The 16,388-nt window shown below is 42.2% G+C and overlaps 1 protein-coding gene across 9 annotated transcripts in view; it reads right to left on the bottom strand.

Moving 5' to 3' along the window:
* ECT2 (epithelial cell transforming 2) overlaps positions 1-16,388 on the bottom strand; it is a 67,313-nt gene that overhangs the window by 2,236 nt on the left and 48,689 nt on the right. For 6 of the 9 annotated variants that reach the window (XM_089780755.1, XM_089780760.1, XM_089780756.1 and 3 more), the window contains 5 exons: positions 13,821-13,959; positions 11,124-11,278; positions 8,510-8,617; positions 7,796-7,942; positions 383-703 (listed from right to left, as the gene is read on the bottom strand). In XM_089780755.1, coding sequence (XP_089636881.1) covers positions 407-703; positions 7,796-7,942; positions 8,510-8,617; positions 11,124-11,278; positions 13,821-13,959 — 846 coding nt within the window. In that variant the 3' untranslated portion in view covers positions 383-406. The remainder of the gene's footprint in view (positions 1-382; positions 704-7,795; positions 7,943-8,509; positions 8,618-11,123; positions 11,279-13,820; positions 13,960-16,388) is intronic. The other 3 variants (XM_089780762.1, XM_089780761.1, XM_089780757.1) reach the window with 1 other exon arrangement.

Here is a 16,388-nt window from a genome sequence, read left to right on the forward strand (position 1 = left end):
TATTCGCAATCAGAAGCAGACTACACACTGAATCCAGAATTTAATCAGTCACATCTTGACTTCAGCATGAAGACTCTCCCGTACTCACACTGAATGTGTAAATATAAAGAGGCACTGCAATGTTATCAGAGCCAATAGGGTTAAAAAACTTGGAAAGAAATCCCATGCCCCTGATATTAGTGATAATTTAAATTCCCCATTTCAGACCCAACTCGTTAACAGAAGAAATATTAAGTAGCCTAATGGTAGGTGAGATATGCACCAAGACAGTCCAAGAAAAAGCCAGCACCCATTAGAAACATTTGACAGATTCTTTATCTTCTAGTAGTTGTGTTCTTTTGTCTCTATTAGTGCCAGATATAAGAATTGTTCGTAAGCTCACTTTATGCAATGTAGGCATTAAAGATCAGGGTTTGACGACGGAAATGTTTTCAACGCCACTCTGGTCATCTACATCACAGGTGGTAATAATGACAGGAATGGGACATGGTCTGGCCAATGAATAGCCATTTATATTTTCAGAGCTGGAAGGAGAAGTTTTTCCTCCTCTGGCATGTGAAGGATGGCTAGTTGGAGAGTCAGGACGGAAAACAGGTCGAGGCCTGGAATTTTGAGAGCTCCCATCAATAGAATTGGAGCGCTGAATGCTAACAACATGTTTGATGGATCCACTTAGGCTGTATGTAGAAGAGGAACGAGCAATCTACAAATAGGAAGGGGAGGATGAAGAGTTAATGCAGACACTGCATAAATTCACTGGTTATTCTTATGCCTTATTTTCAATGCCATTTCTCTTTAATGAAAAAAAAGTTGCACATACCTATGGCCAGGATATCTAGACTAACACTTCACCTAAACAATTCCTTTGAGTCCTTTATAAGAGGTTAGTGGGCTCTTATGTTCTGCAAATTTTAAAAAACTTACTCAATATCTTCAGATTAATTTTATAACAACAGCAGTGAGATTATGCCACTTCAAAAAGGTTCAATAATGCATACAAGTAAGATCAGAACTCTTTCTGCAGTAGTTTGGAGATTATTTCATTTTAAGACAATGACAAATTTACAAGTTATTTTCCCCATTCAAATGATGCTCTTCGATTGTCATCAAGTTTCAGTGCTACTGCGCATTAGGCCATTAAAATGCTTACCAGAAGGCCTGCTTTGATCAATACCCTAGGTATCCCAGGCATTAAGGTTATCTGTCTCAACAATATACAAAATAAAAATCAGACAACTGATTCAATTTTCTTTTTTAAATAAGACGTTATATGCATCTTTAAGAGGTTGGATCCAGAATACAATTCCATGGGGGAATTCAAGGATTTCCTGTTGGAACTAGGAGTCCACGGAATAATTAGTACAAATCCTTAGGCAAGCAGCAAGATTGGAGTAGGCTGACCTACTGGGAGAAATTGTATGTGCTAGTGTAACTCCACTATGAGACTCTGGCTAACAAAACAGAAAACAATATAAAGTGATCACCCAAACATAGTGGGAAGAGCTACTTTCACCAAATCCAAAAATCGGCATGATATTGACAGAGGGACAAACCCTGAAAGACTTTGAGAGTTGGGCGACTATTTAGTTAGGACTAGCATATGAGCCATTTCTTCTTTGAGCTGAAAACACACTGATGAGACATGGCCATTGCCCCAGAGAGCAAGCAGAACTGAAGGAGCTCATAAACAGCATGCTGGGAAAGTGAATTGAACAGGGAATTGCATTCTACATGGAGACCAGGAATATGCAAAATCTGGCCCATGGGCCGAATATTGTATACACACAATTTCTATCCTGCCTGCTAGGTTAATTAGCAGACTGTGCTCATAGCATGTGTTGAGCTGCCCCTCCCCCTACCATGTGCCATCCTGCAGCCAAAACACTACGGAAGGTAACTAAGGAATAACTTGTCCACAGGGATGGTTGCATCCTTCCTCCTGTTAGAGGTTAGACTTGGGCTGTGAGCATCCCCCTTTCAAAAAAAAAAAAAAATCATTTACAGATTTAATTTTTATTCTTCCTCCTCCGCCACTACCGTATCTGTCCATCTTCGTTATGGTCCAGTTTGTAGCTCATAAATTTTCTACACATCATATGTCCTTACATAGTTAGGCTTCACCCTCAAACACGTCAGCAGAACTACAAAGGATTGGTTGGATCCCCTTCTTTTCTGTGCATTAAAAAGATGAATTCTAAAAATTTTGAAAATCTCTTAACACTTCCAAAGAGTCAGCTATCAAACAGCTTGGCAGCATGATGCCCATACTGTGTTTAGGCAAGAGGGAGATGTTGCATTTGGATGGGGCTAGATCATTTTAGAGTTTAAGGTAACTCTCTCTCACCCTTTGGGGACTCCTTGAGGGCACCCACACTCCAGGTGACTAAGGGCCTGAGACTTTATTTTTGGGTGGAATCCTACAACTCTGTATCAGAAGTGAACAAGAAGTTTCACAGGGAGGCCACTCCACAAATTTTGGAGCCATCAAGGGCTCGCTCTGGGCCTCTAGTGTGGGTAAGAGGGGTGGAACTGGAGGAGTGAGCTGGCTGCTGCAGAAATCTTAGAAAGAGTGCACTGCCTCGAGAGAAGCACTCGTCTCAGTCACTTGCCATACTTCAGCAGCTCCATTTTATGCATCTGTGCATCCCCTTCTCCCCAACACCTGCTCTGCAGAGATGGTGAATGATGATGATGGCGGTGATCACTCATTGCCGAGTATGATCATCTTCCATGGGAGTTGTGGACCCTCAGGTGGCTGATAAGGTCAATCCTTGAACCACAAGTTGTTACCGTGAGGACAGATGTTTCCAGGTACAGCAGGAAGCTGTTGACCATGACTAGAAGCCAGTCTCCCCTTCCTCCTGCACTTCTCCTCCTCAGTTTGTAGGCAGGCAAATTGAAAATGCAGGGAGGCATTACGTAGGACTTGTCTCCATTTTGAGTGATCCTGGGCAAGTGTCTCCCAAGTATCAATGTCAAAGGTGCAATTCAAGCTCTCTTTTAGCACATCCTTATAACATTTCTGTTGTCTTCCCATGTTACGGTATCCTCCTTTCAGCTGAGAGAACAGGACATGTCTTGGGAGGCGATGGTCTGGTATCTGAACAATGCAACCAGTCCAGCGAACTTGCTGATGGATGATCACTGTCTTGATACTGGTGGTCTTTGCCTCTTCCAGAACACTTATCTTTGTCCACCTATCTTCCCATTTGATCTTCAAGATCTTGCAGAGGCAGCTTTGGTGATACCTCTCAAGGACTTTCAAGTAATGTCTGTAGATTGTCCAGGTTTCAGACCCATGCAATCGTATTGGGAGAATGACAGCTTGAGACACAAGAAGTTTGGTGTCTGTTTGAATTCGTGACCTTCAAAAAACTGTGCGCCATAAATAAGAAAGGTTTAGACGATGTTGGATTTCTACATATCTGCCTTGGATGAAAGGCAACTTCCAAGGTAGAGGAAATGATTGACATTTCCAGTGCCTCCCCCCTGATTTGAATAAATGGGGACTTTGGTCTTCTTGATGTTGAGGATGAGACCAAGACCTGCATAAGCATCAGCAAGCACATTCAAGATAGTTTGAAGATCTCAGAGTGGGCAAAAACTGCATTGTCATCAGAATACTGAAGTTCCACGACAGATGTGGTGGAAATCTTACTCTTAACTTTCAGCCTAAGCTAAGCCTAAACAGTTTTCCATCCATTCTGTAGATGGATTTCAACGTCAGCTGGGAGCTTCCCAGCAATTAGGTTAAAAATAACTGCAATAAAGACTGCGAATATGGTTGAGGCAAGGATATGGTTGAGACAAGGATACAGCCCTATCTGACTCTGATTTGTACTTTGAAAGGTTCACTCTGAGCAACAGTACAGCTCAGAATAGTCGCTTTCATGTGATCATGAATCAACTTTAGGACACTGATGTATTTATCAGGACATCCAATATTTGAAAGTACAGTCCAAAGGTCATGGCGATTCACTGAGTCAAAGGTTTTAGTTAGATCAATAAAAGCCATGTACAGTGATCGGTTTTCCTCCGGACACTTTTCTTGCAGTTGCCCTGCAGTTAAGATCATTTTTTGCGACATGGTCAGAAGCCACTCTGTGATGCCAGTAATATTTCTTCTGACAGGGGCAGAAGACGGGTTGCGAGGACCTTTGCCTGCAACAGCAAGGAGAGATACCACAAGAGTTTCCACAGTCTGCTTTGTTCCCTTTCTTAAAGAGGGTTACAATCAAGGAGTCCCTCATTTCACTGAGCAGCTCCTCCTTTATCCAAATTTTAAGGCTAAGCTTCCGAATTAACTCTGGTCCACCATCTTTAAAGATTTCAGAGGGGATCCCATATGGACCTGCTGCCTTCTTGTTCTTCATCTGCTTGATGGCACTGTATACCTAAAAAATTGGGAGGCTTTCTGAACTCATCCCTAAAAGGTCCTCGGGGGATTTGCTCAAGAACTTCATCTGCAACCATGGAGTTACTATTAAGATCTTCAAAATGTTTTTTCCAGCCACAGTTAATGGCTTTGTTATCCTTCAGAAGTGTGGTTCCATCCTTTGACCAAAGGGGGTTTATGCCATGACAAGTTGGTCCGTAAACAGCCTCAATGGCACTTAAACACACAAACACACAAACCACGCACATGCATTAGGGGTATCCACAAAACTTTGGAGTTCTTGCACGGTCTCAGTCTATCATTTGTCTCTGAGTTCTCTAGTTGGAATTCTGCCATTGCCCACGCATGGACTTCTCTCTTGGTACTGCAATTTATATCATTCTGCCAAGCATGAAATGCCATTCTCTTCTCACTGATGAGTTGCTTGATTTCAACATCACTCTCAACAAACCAGTCCTGATGCTTTCTGGTGTGGTAGCCAATGGTTTCCTCACAGGTATTGATGATTGCTGTTTTAAACTGACTCCAATATTCCTCAATTACTTCTGGAAACTCTAATGCAAGCTTTTCTTCTAAGACTGCTTGGAAAGGATCTTAATGGGGTCCTTTCAGCTCACACCTGACCTGTTTCTTTTGCAGCCTGCAGAGATGGGGTAAAAGGGCAGGACGAAGCCCTGATTTCAGCATTCCCCTTCCTCTGCACAGCTAATAGGATGGTCCTGGGAGGATAGATACAATAGCAGGGGTAGGGGAAAATAACACTTACATCTGTAAATGATCTTTGGAAGGGGGATGCTCACAGCCTAAGTCCAAGCTCTAACTAATGGGAGGTAGGACACAAAATATCTCTGCGGACAAGTTATTCCTTAGTTACCTTCTGCATAGTTTCAACCAGTTTCCTCTGAAGCAGTTATTTCTGGCCACTGTTAGAGAAAGACAGGATACTGGGCTAAGTGGTGCACTGGTCTGATTCCGAATGTTAATTAAGGATGGGAGCATATGAACTAACCCAAAGTACTGCTTCACTCTATTGCTTGAATTATCAGCGGGCCATTTGAGTGCACATTATACTGCATTACCCCTGTTTCAGAGGAGATACCCTGCAAGGCAACTATAGGAAAAAACACAAGAGAGTTACAAGGGAATTTTTCAACAAGTTAGATTCCAGAGCAGGCGTTCAGCACACAGTTTACTCAAAATTCAGTTTATTTTCAAACACCACCAAGTCCCATCTGCTATAGTCAGTTGTGCTGGTAACCTGAATCTCTGCCGCTATAATTCTTAAGGTAGGGGGCAGACTAACAGATGTTTTTAGACACAGACGATTGAGGTTCCCTCTCCCTAGGATAATCAGATGTCCCATTTTAAAAGGGACAGTCCGGTGTTTAAGCCCTCTGGTAGGCACCTGGTTTTAAGAAAAATCACAATAAGTTGTCCTGTATTTTCTGTTCCCCCTCCCAATCAGTACTGGTGGGTCCTGCTGCTGATTAGATCCCTGCTTACAGTAAGTGGGGGATCCAGTGGCCAACCATGGGGATAGGTGTGCAAGGCTGGTGGTAAAGATTCAGCATGCAGAGCTGGACCACTCCCCCTGATACTCCATCAGCACAGCCCCGTTACATGTGCGCTCTAGGCCAGCAGTGCCCCACACCCCCTCCTGTTTCTAGCTAGCACTGACTGTGTTCTGTAAGCTTAGGTGCCTGCATTAACTAGCCAAGTGGTGGCTAGTTATATGTTGCCTCTGCTGCTTGCCCATCAGCCCCTATTGTTCCCTCACTCACTCTCTTCTCCTTGCTATTTCCCTCCCCCCCCCCGTCTCCTCGCCCCCTCCCCATGGGGCATATCCCTCTCCCAGCACTGTATGGAAAGCCAGCCCCTGGTTGATAAGCTGATCTTACAAGTAGCCTGTCTGAAAACCTCCTTCCTTCCCCCACTGTCTTGGGCTTTCCTGAGGCACTGGCCCAGCCAAAGACCCTCCAAGCCTGGGGCACTGGCCAGGAGGAGTAAGTCCTCCTTGTACCAAAGACCTGGACAGAACTAGCATGGGGACGTCTCTCTCTGCCCCTCAGTTTAGCTCTAGAGTGGGAGGAGGAAAGAAATGTCCAGCCTATTCCCACCCCAAACTTGCAGGCTGCACAGCAGCCCGCTGGGTTAGGGCTTAACTCCCTATTCACCTTTTTTCCCCTCACTCCCTCTTCCTGCCTTTTGTCCTGTCCACAGGGAGGGAGGGGCAGTTCATTAAGCACCCTTCCCTGCTGAGTCACCTCTCCGGCCAGATTCCCATGTCCGACTTTTGGCAGACTGGTAACATATGCATATTCATTATGCAAATAAAATATTACTGGTCCACCAAAAAAGTTTGTGTATAGGTTTGCCAGTCCATGGTATTTAAAAAAAAAGTTGGGAACCACTACTTTAATGCACATAAAATGTATTTTGCACATGGAAAAATTTAGAGGGAACACTGGCTGTGACCCTATTTGTACCTCCCATCTCCCCCAACATATTGCCTCAGGAAGACAGTCCAGGTACCAGGAAAGGTTGGTTTGTCCCATAGGCCACGCTATACCTAGAGGGTAGAGTACTCCAGGGAATGTTGTTTGGTCACTACACTGTGCAAGAGAGAGAGGTGTACAGGAACAGGGGTGTGTGTGTGTGTGTGTGTGTGTGTGTGTGTGTGTGTGTGTGTGCGCGCGCGCGCGCATGCGCTCTCTTTCAACTTGATTTTATTTGAAAATATTTATATTGCATAGTTCTGATTATTGTTGAACTCGCATGCATATGAGTTATTTTACCAGCTGTCCCATATCCAGCATAGGGAAATATGGTCACTCTACTCCTTACCTCCCCAAATAGGACACACTGACTATCCTTTCCAGGGGTTTTTGGCCATTAGCTTCTTAATAGCTCCACCCCACTCCCATTGAGAGAGTTCAGAAAGATAGAAATTAATGGAGTACAGTATGTCTTGTCATGGGAAATTTAACCATTCAAAGTTACATGGACTAGTTTACTTTATTTCTGAAACTATTTTAGGATACTTTCATTTTAAGTTGTGCTAAGAGATTCTCATCTTGCCATGAGAGGGCATTTTCACTCTTAAAAGTTCACTTCTTGGAATCCACACTGTTCAGTCTCACCCCTTGTTTCCCATTGGTATAGTAGACTTTTCTGCATTTTACAGACTAATAGGATATGTCTATATTTAAAAACCACCACCCCCCAAAAAAAAAAAACCACCTCACCAAATCACCCCTCCAAGTGTTGCATATGTATGCATTCTAGACCTTGTTTAGTAAAAGGTTGCTATACAGGAATAAGCTCTGTGCACCAAAATTAATAATCAGTTTTAGCAAAATGAAGGTTATGCTATTTGGAGTGTACATCCAAGTCACTTACCGCTAAAGAGGATGTACTGGTCAGACGGCTGCCTAAATAACTTTCATTAGCTGAGCAGGGACTCCTTCCTTCTACTGTGTTGTGCGCCATTAAAGCCCTTCGAAGAGCTCGCTTTGGTGTTTTGGAGAAAGAGAACGCTCTTGTAACCTGCAGAGTTTGACAAGAGTTATTATACATATTAAATCTTAGTGAGAGACCATTAGCATCTCACATGCATTCACATTTTGATTTGCTATGGAATGACGTTAATAGTCTAGTCTAGAGACCTTGCAATAGGACACCATGTCCTACACTGCTTTCCACACAGCATCTAAGAGATCTATTTTAGCAAACAACTTGCGCATTACTTACTTTTCTATCCCTGCCCCTTCAGTTGAATGCTACATGTAGTTTGGACATCATGATTGCATTAACTTCACTTTACATACATACGTACAAAACAGCCACTCTTTGCAACTCTTCAGCATAACTGATAATCTTACTGTATAAGAAGTTTAGACAATAAAAGTACCTTGGATGTATTTACAATCCAGAAATTAGGAAAAGAAAATGAAATTGTGAAGACTTTAAAGTCTGTTTACATATAGAACTTCGGCTGCATTGGCAGAAATACCAACATAAATTTCTTGACTACTGTCACTAGTGGGTTTGGATTTGACCAATGTGGTTCAAATGACAGGTAATTACTTAGCAAGTAGGGAATTAAATGCTTACCCTTTTTGATGTCTTCTTGATTGCCCTGGATGCCCTACTCAACGTACTGTCCACATCTTTTGTATTTATGTCAACTGAATCAGGATCAGTAGTGTAAATGAGGTTTTCCTACAGACAGGCATAACTATAAGAACAGGTGCACAGATCCACCCGCATTTTTTCAATAAGTCATCTTTAAATTCAAATTTTGAATGTATTCAAAGTATTTATCAGTTCCTGTTTAAAGATCCCTAAATGTCACTGGAGAAGGGATAGCAAATATAGCAGTTATACTTAATCTTGCAGCGGCTATTTAGATTCAGTCGATTTACTGAAACTAGCTACTAGAAGAGTTTTACAGGAGACCTTAGACCCATTTTCAACATCAGGGTGGACTAAGGCAAACCAAGTGGGTCAAATCTGACGTTGTTTAAGTAGCCAGGCCTAATACACACATGTGGACTGTAAATTTAGTGGAATCATAGGAAAGACACTTCAGAACTGTAAAGGACCTATCTGATAGCCTTCAATAGATACATTCTTGATAATAGAGATCAATATCTTTGACCTAGGTTGGGTTAAAAGTGCTTCATAAGATTCCAAGCTCCTCCAGAGAATAGTAATTAACATTACTGAAGTGATTAAAAAAATGTAGACTAGTCAGTCACATAATTAAGAGCAGTCCCCTAATGCATGGGATAGGATGAAGCTTTAAATATATTTGTTTTAATTTTAATTGCCAGTTTTAGAAGTCACTGACATCCCAATAAATTTTTCACACTCTGCATCCTTAAACTCCAGTAGCATCACAGGAGTCTTTAGATTAGACTATTTTTGTGATCGATAAGAAACTGATCTCTTGTGAATTCTGAGGAAAGCTGCCCAGAGAAGACTCTGCACACAGTTAAGTTTCAAGAACAGCTTATGACAGTGCTGTCCACTGTAGTGCTACTAGCCAGAGCTGGAGTTAAAGCCTTTACTGCCACCATGTGGCAGACTTGTAAATACCTACTTTGTTTATGAGAAAACATGGGCATAATTATATATCAGTTTTTTCAAAAAGGCATCCAGGTACAGATGGAAAAGAGGATCAAGCTTTTGACCCCCTAAAATTGGGGGGGGGGGGGGGGAAGATTCCAGTTCTATTTGATATTCAAACCAAGTGAAAAATGGGAGCACATTCAGGATGCAAGCGGGTTGCTTAAAGTGAGGTGGGGCTGCTGCCTTTAAGTTGACACCAATGTATATTACTACTTGGAAAACTAGTTGTAGTTAGAAATGGACAATCTTTCTATGCAGGCAAGAATTGTTTCATTTTATCATATTCCACAATGGGCGGCAGTAGGCATCAACTGTTGTTCTACTGTACTGTAATTTGATAGAACATTAACAGATTAGGATACTTCATTTCTACTTCTATACTTTTTAGAATTGAGGGGGTTGCTGGCCTGCTTAGTGAAACAGTCAGATACTTCTCTCAGGAGAGCATCTATTACTGCTGGGGAGAGGCAGGACAAATCAAGGGTTAAAATATCCCTTCCCCAGAAGTTAACGCATTCAAAGTGAACCAGCAGATCAGAAATGATGCACACGTTCCAAAATAGTATCCTCATGCAAAAACAAAACTCATTTAAAGAAAGGTTGTTTCCTTTAAGGTTAGGGAAAAAGCCTCTTCAAATATTTAACAGATCATATAATGAAAAAGTAGCATATTGAACAATGACATCAAACTCAAATCAACTGCTCACTCAATTGTACTGCATGCATTTTCAATGGCTTTGGAAGGATAGATAATATGGCAACAAAGAAAATGTCAGCTAGAAAGTCTCTGCCCCGTTACCATTTTAAGTACTTATGTTGTATTTCGAAGTTTGTACTTCCAGACCAGAAGCTGGAAAAAGTATTCACTGGAAATGCTTAAGAGCACTGGGAGAAGACAAGACACCTTGGACATTCCTGTTTGAGGTGAAAATTGCTTTATGGCTCTATGCCTTAGTGAGATAACATTTAATTCCTCTGTTCTATCAGGCTATCTATGTAGACCAAAGGGATTACAGTGTCAATTTTTACATTTTAATGAAGACACCTCCTGTTAGAAATGCTGAAGAGAGCACTGCATTAGCCTGGCATAGACTGGTAAAAGATCTAAAATAAAATTCAGTGTCGATGTACACTAGTGTCGCTACACTACAGACCTTGGGGATTGTTATAATCATAAAAGTATTAGTAGGGTGTTTTTTAAACTCTTAGGGTACGTCTAGACTACATGCCTCTGGTGACATGCCTCCTGAGGCATACCTGGGAGGTCGACAAATGCCTTTGATGTCGACCCCCGCGCGTCGAGACTACCGCGCTGAGCCGACAAACAGCTGATCGGCTCAGCGCGGCAGCCATGTAAATTTAAATGAAGCAGCGATTATTTAAACCGCTGCTTCATTTTCCTATTCCTGGTAGTCTAATCTACATGCCTCTGTCGCCAGAGGCATGTAGTCTAGACGTACCCTTAGGTTCTGCAGAACCTAAGAATTTAAGGAGTAGACTTTTGCAGCCCTCTTATTCAGTTAGCATTGGCCCAGCATCTAAATACGCTTGCAATTAATTATTCTCATTGGTAACATAGTACTAGAGAACTTACAGCATCTGCTTTACAAATTGTGTTTGCTACATGCCGACACAGCATCTTCAGCCAATCCTCTTTAGGAAATTCCTCAGTTGTCATTTGAAAACTGAACAACAAGTTGTTCTGTGCTGTTGGTGGTCGCACAACCAAGGCAAAAGCTTTATGACAGTCTACAGTTGAAAGAAAAAACAAAAACATTCAGTTCACAGTGTTCCAGACAGAGGACAGTCAACTTTCATACAATTCTTGAAAAAGAAAAGATTAAGCAAATAAAAATAATAATTTATGTTTAAGGAGCAGTCTGGTTTAAATTAAAGACTATTAAGGTATGTCTACTGCACAGTTAAGACACCTGAAGTCAGGTTGTGACAGCTAGATTCAAGTTAGCAGGGCTTGGTGGCTGTTTAATTATAGTGGAGACATTTAGGTTCTGGCTGCAGAGTGGGAGCGTCCTATAGCCTGGGGCTCTATCCCAAGCCTGGGCCTACACATGGCAATTAAAAAAGCCCCTTAGCCCAAGTCAGCTGGCACAAGCCAGCTGCAGGTGTCTAACTGAAGTGTGTAGACAGCTTTGGAGACAGCATGGTCTAATAGGCATGGAACTGGTAGTCCCATAACTTGGATTTTCATCTCCGTTCTGCAATCTTATACAGGTTCAGTGATGCCTGACCTGTTGTGTGGGGTACTTTGAGAAGCAACATTGATGTGCCAGGTATTCTATTATGGAGAAAGTGTGACTATTCAAGATACAATACATTGGTCAAACTTTTATTACAACAACAACTTAAAGCAGTGATCACCAACCAGTAGATCAGGCTCTACTGGTAGATCTTGGACCATCTGATAGGTGATCCTAACTCGTTTGGCCAAGAGGCTATCAAGCACTTCAGCTGCCCCTCCCCACACTGCTGCACACCTTCTGCCCTTTGCCTTGGAGCTACCTCTCCCCAGGAGCCTCCTTCTTGCTGTGCAGAGCAGGAAAGGGAGAAGAGGGGTTGCTGATATCAGGGTTCCTCCTTTCCCACCCTGTATCCTATTTCCACAGAACGAAGGGGGACACAACAGGGCTTGTGATGGAATTTGATGGCTGCTTTGAAGAGTGGTTCAGGACCAGGACAGGGGTGAGCCTGCCTTAGACTCACTGCATCACCACGCAGGAGCCACCTGAGGTAAGCAGTGTCCAGCTGGAGCTAGCTCTGATTCCCCCGCCCTAGTCACGAACCCCCTTCTGCACCCCAAGCTCCTGCCTCAGGCTCAGCTCAGAGCCCCTCTCCAACTCCAAATCCCTTAGCCCAAGACCAGAGCCCATGCCCCAACCCTCTGCCCCAGCCCAGTGAAAGGGAGGGAGGATGGAGTGTGCAGGGATGGGGCATGAAGGAGGTGGGGCAAGGGTATTTGGGTTTGAGTTAGATCTTGAATTGGACTTAAATTAAAATAGTGATATTGTGCTTAAAAAGGTTGGAGACTCCTGACTTAAAGGATATGGACATAAAGCCCAGTCTGTAATGGACAATTGTCAGATAGGTGCAGCTGAACAAAATTGGGGGGAGGGGAATAACTCAGTGGGTTGAGCATTGGCCTGCTAAACCCAGGGTTGTGAGTTCAATCCTTATGGAGGCCATTTAGGGATTTGGGGCAAAAATTTGTCAGGGATGGTACTTGGTCCTGCCGTGAAGGCAGGGGACTGGACTCGATGACCTTTCAAGGTCCCTTCCAGTTCTAGGCGCTAGGCAATCTCCATTTAATTTAAGTGCAGACTGACAGTGCTCAGCATACTTCAGAAATGCAAGTTAAGAACTTGGTCAGAACTCTGAGATTGCAAAAAAGCCCAGAGGCTAAATTTCTTGATCAAGGTACTCTGGTAACCAAACTCAAAATCAGGATAGTAAAAACAAGCACTATTCATTACACCAGTATATTTTTTTCAACTGTAGTTAAAACTAAAGTTTTAGTTAGACTGTATGAAGCTGCCTGCTTAATTGATGGCTTTTTCCGACATAATATGCAAAGTGAGTAAGATCTGCTGAAGAGATCTATAGAACACTAGCCAAAACAAAAAAAGTTGCTTCACTTGAAGTGGAACATTATTGTATTTTAATTTCTAATCAGAGAATGTTTACAACAATTACAAGCTTCTGAATACTGATTTATGACAACATTGCTGCTTTAACCTTGAATAATCTGGCATGAACAGTTCCTACTGTGCAACATTAATCTGTGTCCAAGTGGTAACATGAGTTAAGTTAAATCTTTATCCTCGGGTGCCAGAGATACTTCCTGGAGTGCCATCACCACATTTTAAATGAAGATTTGTATTTGTGGAAATAGCAACGGGCCAAGCAACAAAAAGCTCACTTCTCTCAACAAGGGCTATGTTTAGAAGCTTTGTAAGCTTTTTTTATATTGAACCTTTCATAGTGCCATTTGGCTGGCTCTTCTCATTATGGTCATTAGTGCTTATTAAGAGATCACTGACCAGCAGGCAATCTTCAAATTTAAAAAAAAACAAACCAAAAGCCACCAACACATCACACACCACCACCAAACCTCGTTGCTATGTAATTTCAAGCCAGAATATTAGCATTTGTAGCTATCAGTTTCAGTGTAATCACATAATTCTCAGACTATATTATATACGTGCTTCAATGTTCTAATCTCCCCTCCATTGCAACACTAGGTTTACTAGCAACAAACACCATTCCAAGCACAGACCTTCTGTCTCCCTGATGTCTAGCACTTTCTTGATCTGCGAGAGAGGCATTAGAACAATGTGTTTGAGAGATGCTGGGGGCCTGGTCTGGCCATGAGGACTCTTGAAAGCACTGATAACTTTGTGCCGTTTCCTTGCAATCTATAAGAGAATGAGGTAACAAGATTAAGTCTTATAATTAAAAGAAATCATTAAAATCAAAGCTTATGCCTTAGTGAGAAAACAGATGTTTTCATCCAGTAACCATCTCTTCCAACATAACAGATTTATACTTCTACCTGGAGAAGTTATACATCTCTTTCAGAAGAAAGCATGTGTTCCTTGAAAGAGTACGAGATTCCCTCTCATCTGGTTCCCTTAGCATGCTAAGATACTTTTGTATTCACCTATCCTTAGCGCAAACTCTAAAAACAGATTCTGTCAGTGTTCCAGTAGGGAAAGTACCTGTTACCAGTAGCCCAGTCCAAGATGGGGTTTCCCTATCCCTTGGCAGTTTAGAAAAATTGACTTCTATGCAATGAGAGAGTGATTTAAATCAGTTTTAGCTACAAACATGCTGAGGTAGTCTTTACCCAAAGGAGATAAGCTACAGAAGAAAAAAAAATAGTAAGCACAAAGCAATGAGGGCCACAGCGCTGGAAGATGAATGACCTAGGGGGTTCTCACAAGAGAAAATTTGACAGCTTTATGTTAGTATTTTTTTAAAAAACATCTAACTGCTCTTTTTCATGTAGTCAAGCACTACTTTCCATGCAGGTAAGAAGGAGAATTTGGGAGGGAAGAGTAGTGCAAGGTAGGGGACAGAGCTTCAACATACTCAACACAAGCCATCTTTTGCCTCTCCAACACTACCCCCACTCAAAGTAGTGCTTTTCCCTTCAAGCTTACAGTCTGCTGTTTTTTTTCAGATATGCATTCGGTGTCTGAGGTGAGTCAGGTCACGACTCTGTTCTTATATACTCAGAAAACTGGCAGAATCTTTTATATACTCTGCTTGCTGCTTTGACAATTACTTCCTCTTCCATCTGCTATCACCTTTGCCCCAAGATTCTGTCACCTGAACCCTTATTCCCTTTGTTTACTTCAAGATCTTTCTCCCTTGAGCAGGGATGGGCAATAAGCAGCCCGGACATGGTTCAATAGGATTAGTCCCTGGTGGGCGGCTAGATGCTTTATTTACCTGGGCATCTGCAAGTACAGCCACTCAACTCCCATTGGTGACAATTCACCATTCCTGGCCAATGGAAGCGGTGGAAAGCAATGGCCCGATCTGTACCGCTTCCCATAGCTCCCAATAGCCAGGAATGCTAAACCGTGGCCAATGGGAGCAGTGAACAGCCATGCCTGTTGATGCGCAGATAAATAAAGTGTCATGCAGCCTGCCATAGGCCAACCCTGGTGACCTGCACTATATTTATTGTAGCCTGCTTCTTGGAGAACAATAGCAGATACTTTAGAAACCGCATGAAATGCTCTTTCATCAGGAAGGAACAATACTGCAGTCTCCATCCCAGAATTCCCAATTCCTGCTGGATAGTGAGTGAAAATCCAAACAAAGCCATGGAGCCTGTGGCTATTGCATAGAAAAGTAATCCACTAGTCAGAGAAACAAGTGAGGTACTTAATCTTAATTATTTCAATACAGGACACTTCTTGTGTTGTGTGTACAATGAAGGCTACAAAGAATGGTCTCCCACAGTTGGCCTGCAGGATTTCCATGAAGTTTGATGCAGTACTAGTCCACTTCAGACCCATCCTCTCCGCCAGAGGCAGACAATGTATTAATACCCATTTTTCAAGGCTAAAAGGTAAAAAAAAGTCCTTCACTAGAGCCAAAAATTGAACTAGATTTCCTGATGAAATCTTGTTAGATGAAAATTCCCTATTCATCCCAATTCATGTGATTTTACACTGAAGGGAGGAGGAGGAACTTTGGAAAGTTAATTTCTAGGTATCCCTTAGAATAGGCATTCAAGAAATTCTTGAGGGGAGGGCAGAGTAGGAAGGAAAGGACCACCTACCAAAAATCTCAACTCAAGTTATCTGCAGAGATTTGTGAAATACACATTTGTACAATATTGTCTCAAGATGGAATTTTCATGGTTCATCTTCTACAACCTCCAAAGTAATCTTCTCTTACGCCTCCCAATGACATTGTATCCCACCCTAGCACTGAAAGAACTGGAGATTCCTTTGTTGTCCATTCTGCTTTTGCAGTTTTGTTTAGTTCAGAACAATCATCACAGAATATTATACATGTGGATTTAAGTATGTTATACATCGAGACGCCCTACCAAAGCTATCTAGCACAGAATGCAGAACTGATTTTCTATCTATTACACAAAATCAATAGCTGCCAAAACCCTGATCCCAAACCTCAGGAAGTAATCTGTGTACCAGTCTTACAAATATCAAAGTTCCACATGCATTTTTTGAGAGATCTTTGTTGGCATTTGCCTTTATTAATGTTGAGTTGTCCTCCATCAAGAGTCAGTGAAACCAGACAGCATGCCAGCCACACTTCACCAAAAAAAGCACAAGTCTCCAGGACAAGAGAGAAGGAAAGCACC

Source organism: Pelodiscus sinensis, chromosome 10, assembly GCF_052426305.1.
Source record: "Pelodiscus sinensis isolate ZL-2025 chromosome 10, ASM5242630v1, whole genome shotgun sequence".
In the NCBI taxonomy this organism is placed as follows: Eukaryota; Metazoa; Chordata; order Testudines; family Trionychidae; genus Pelodiscus; species Pelodiscus sinensis.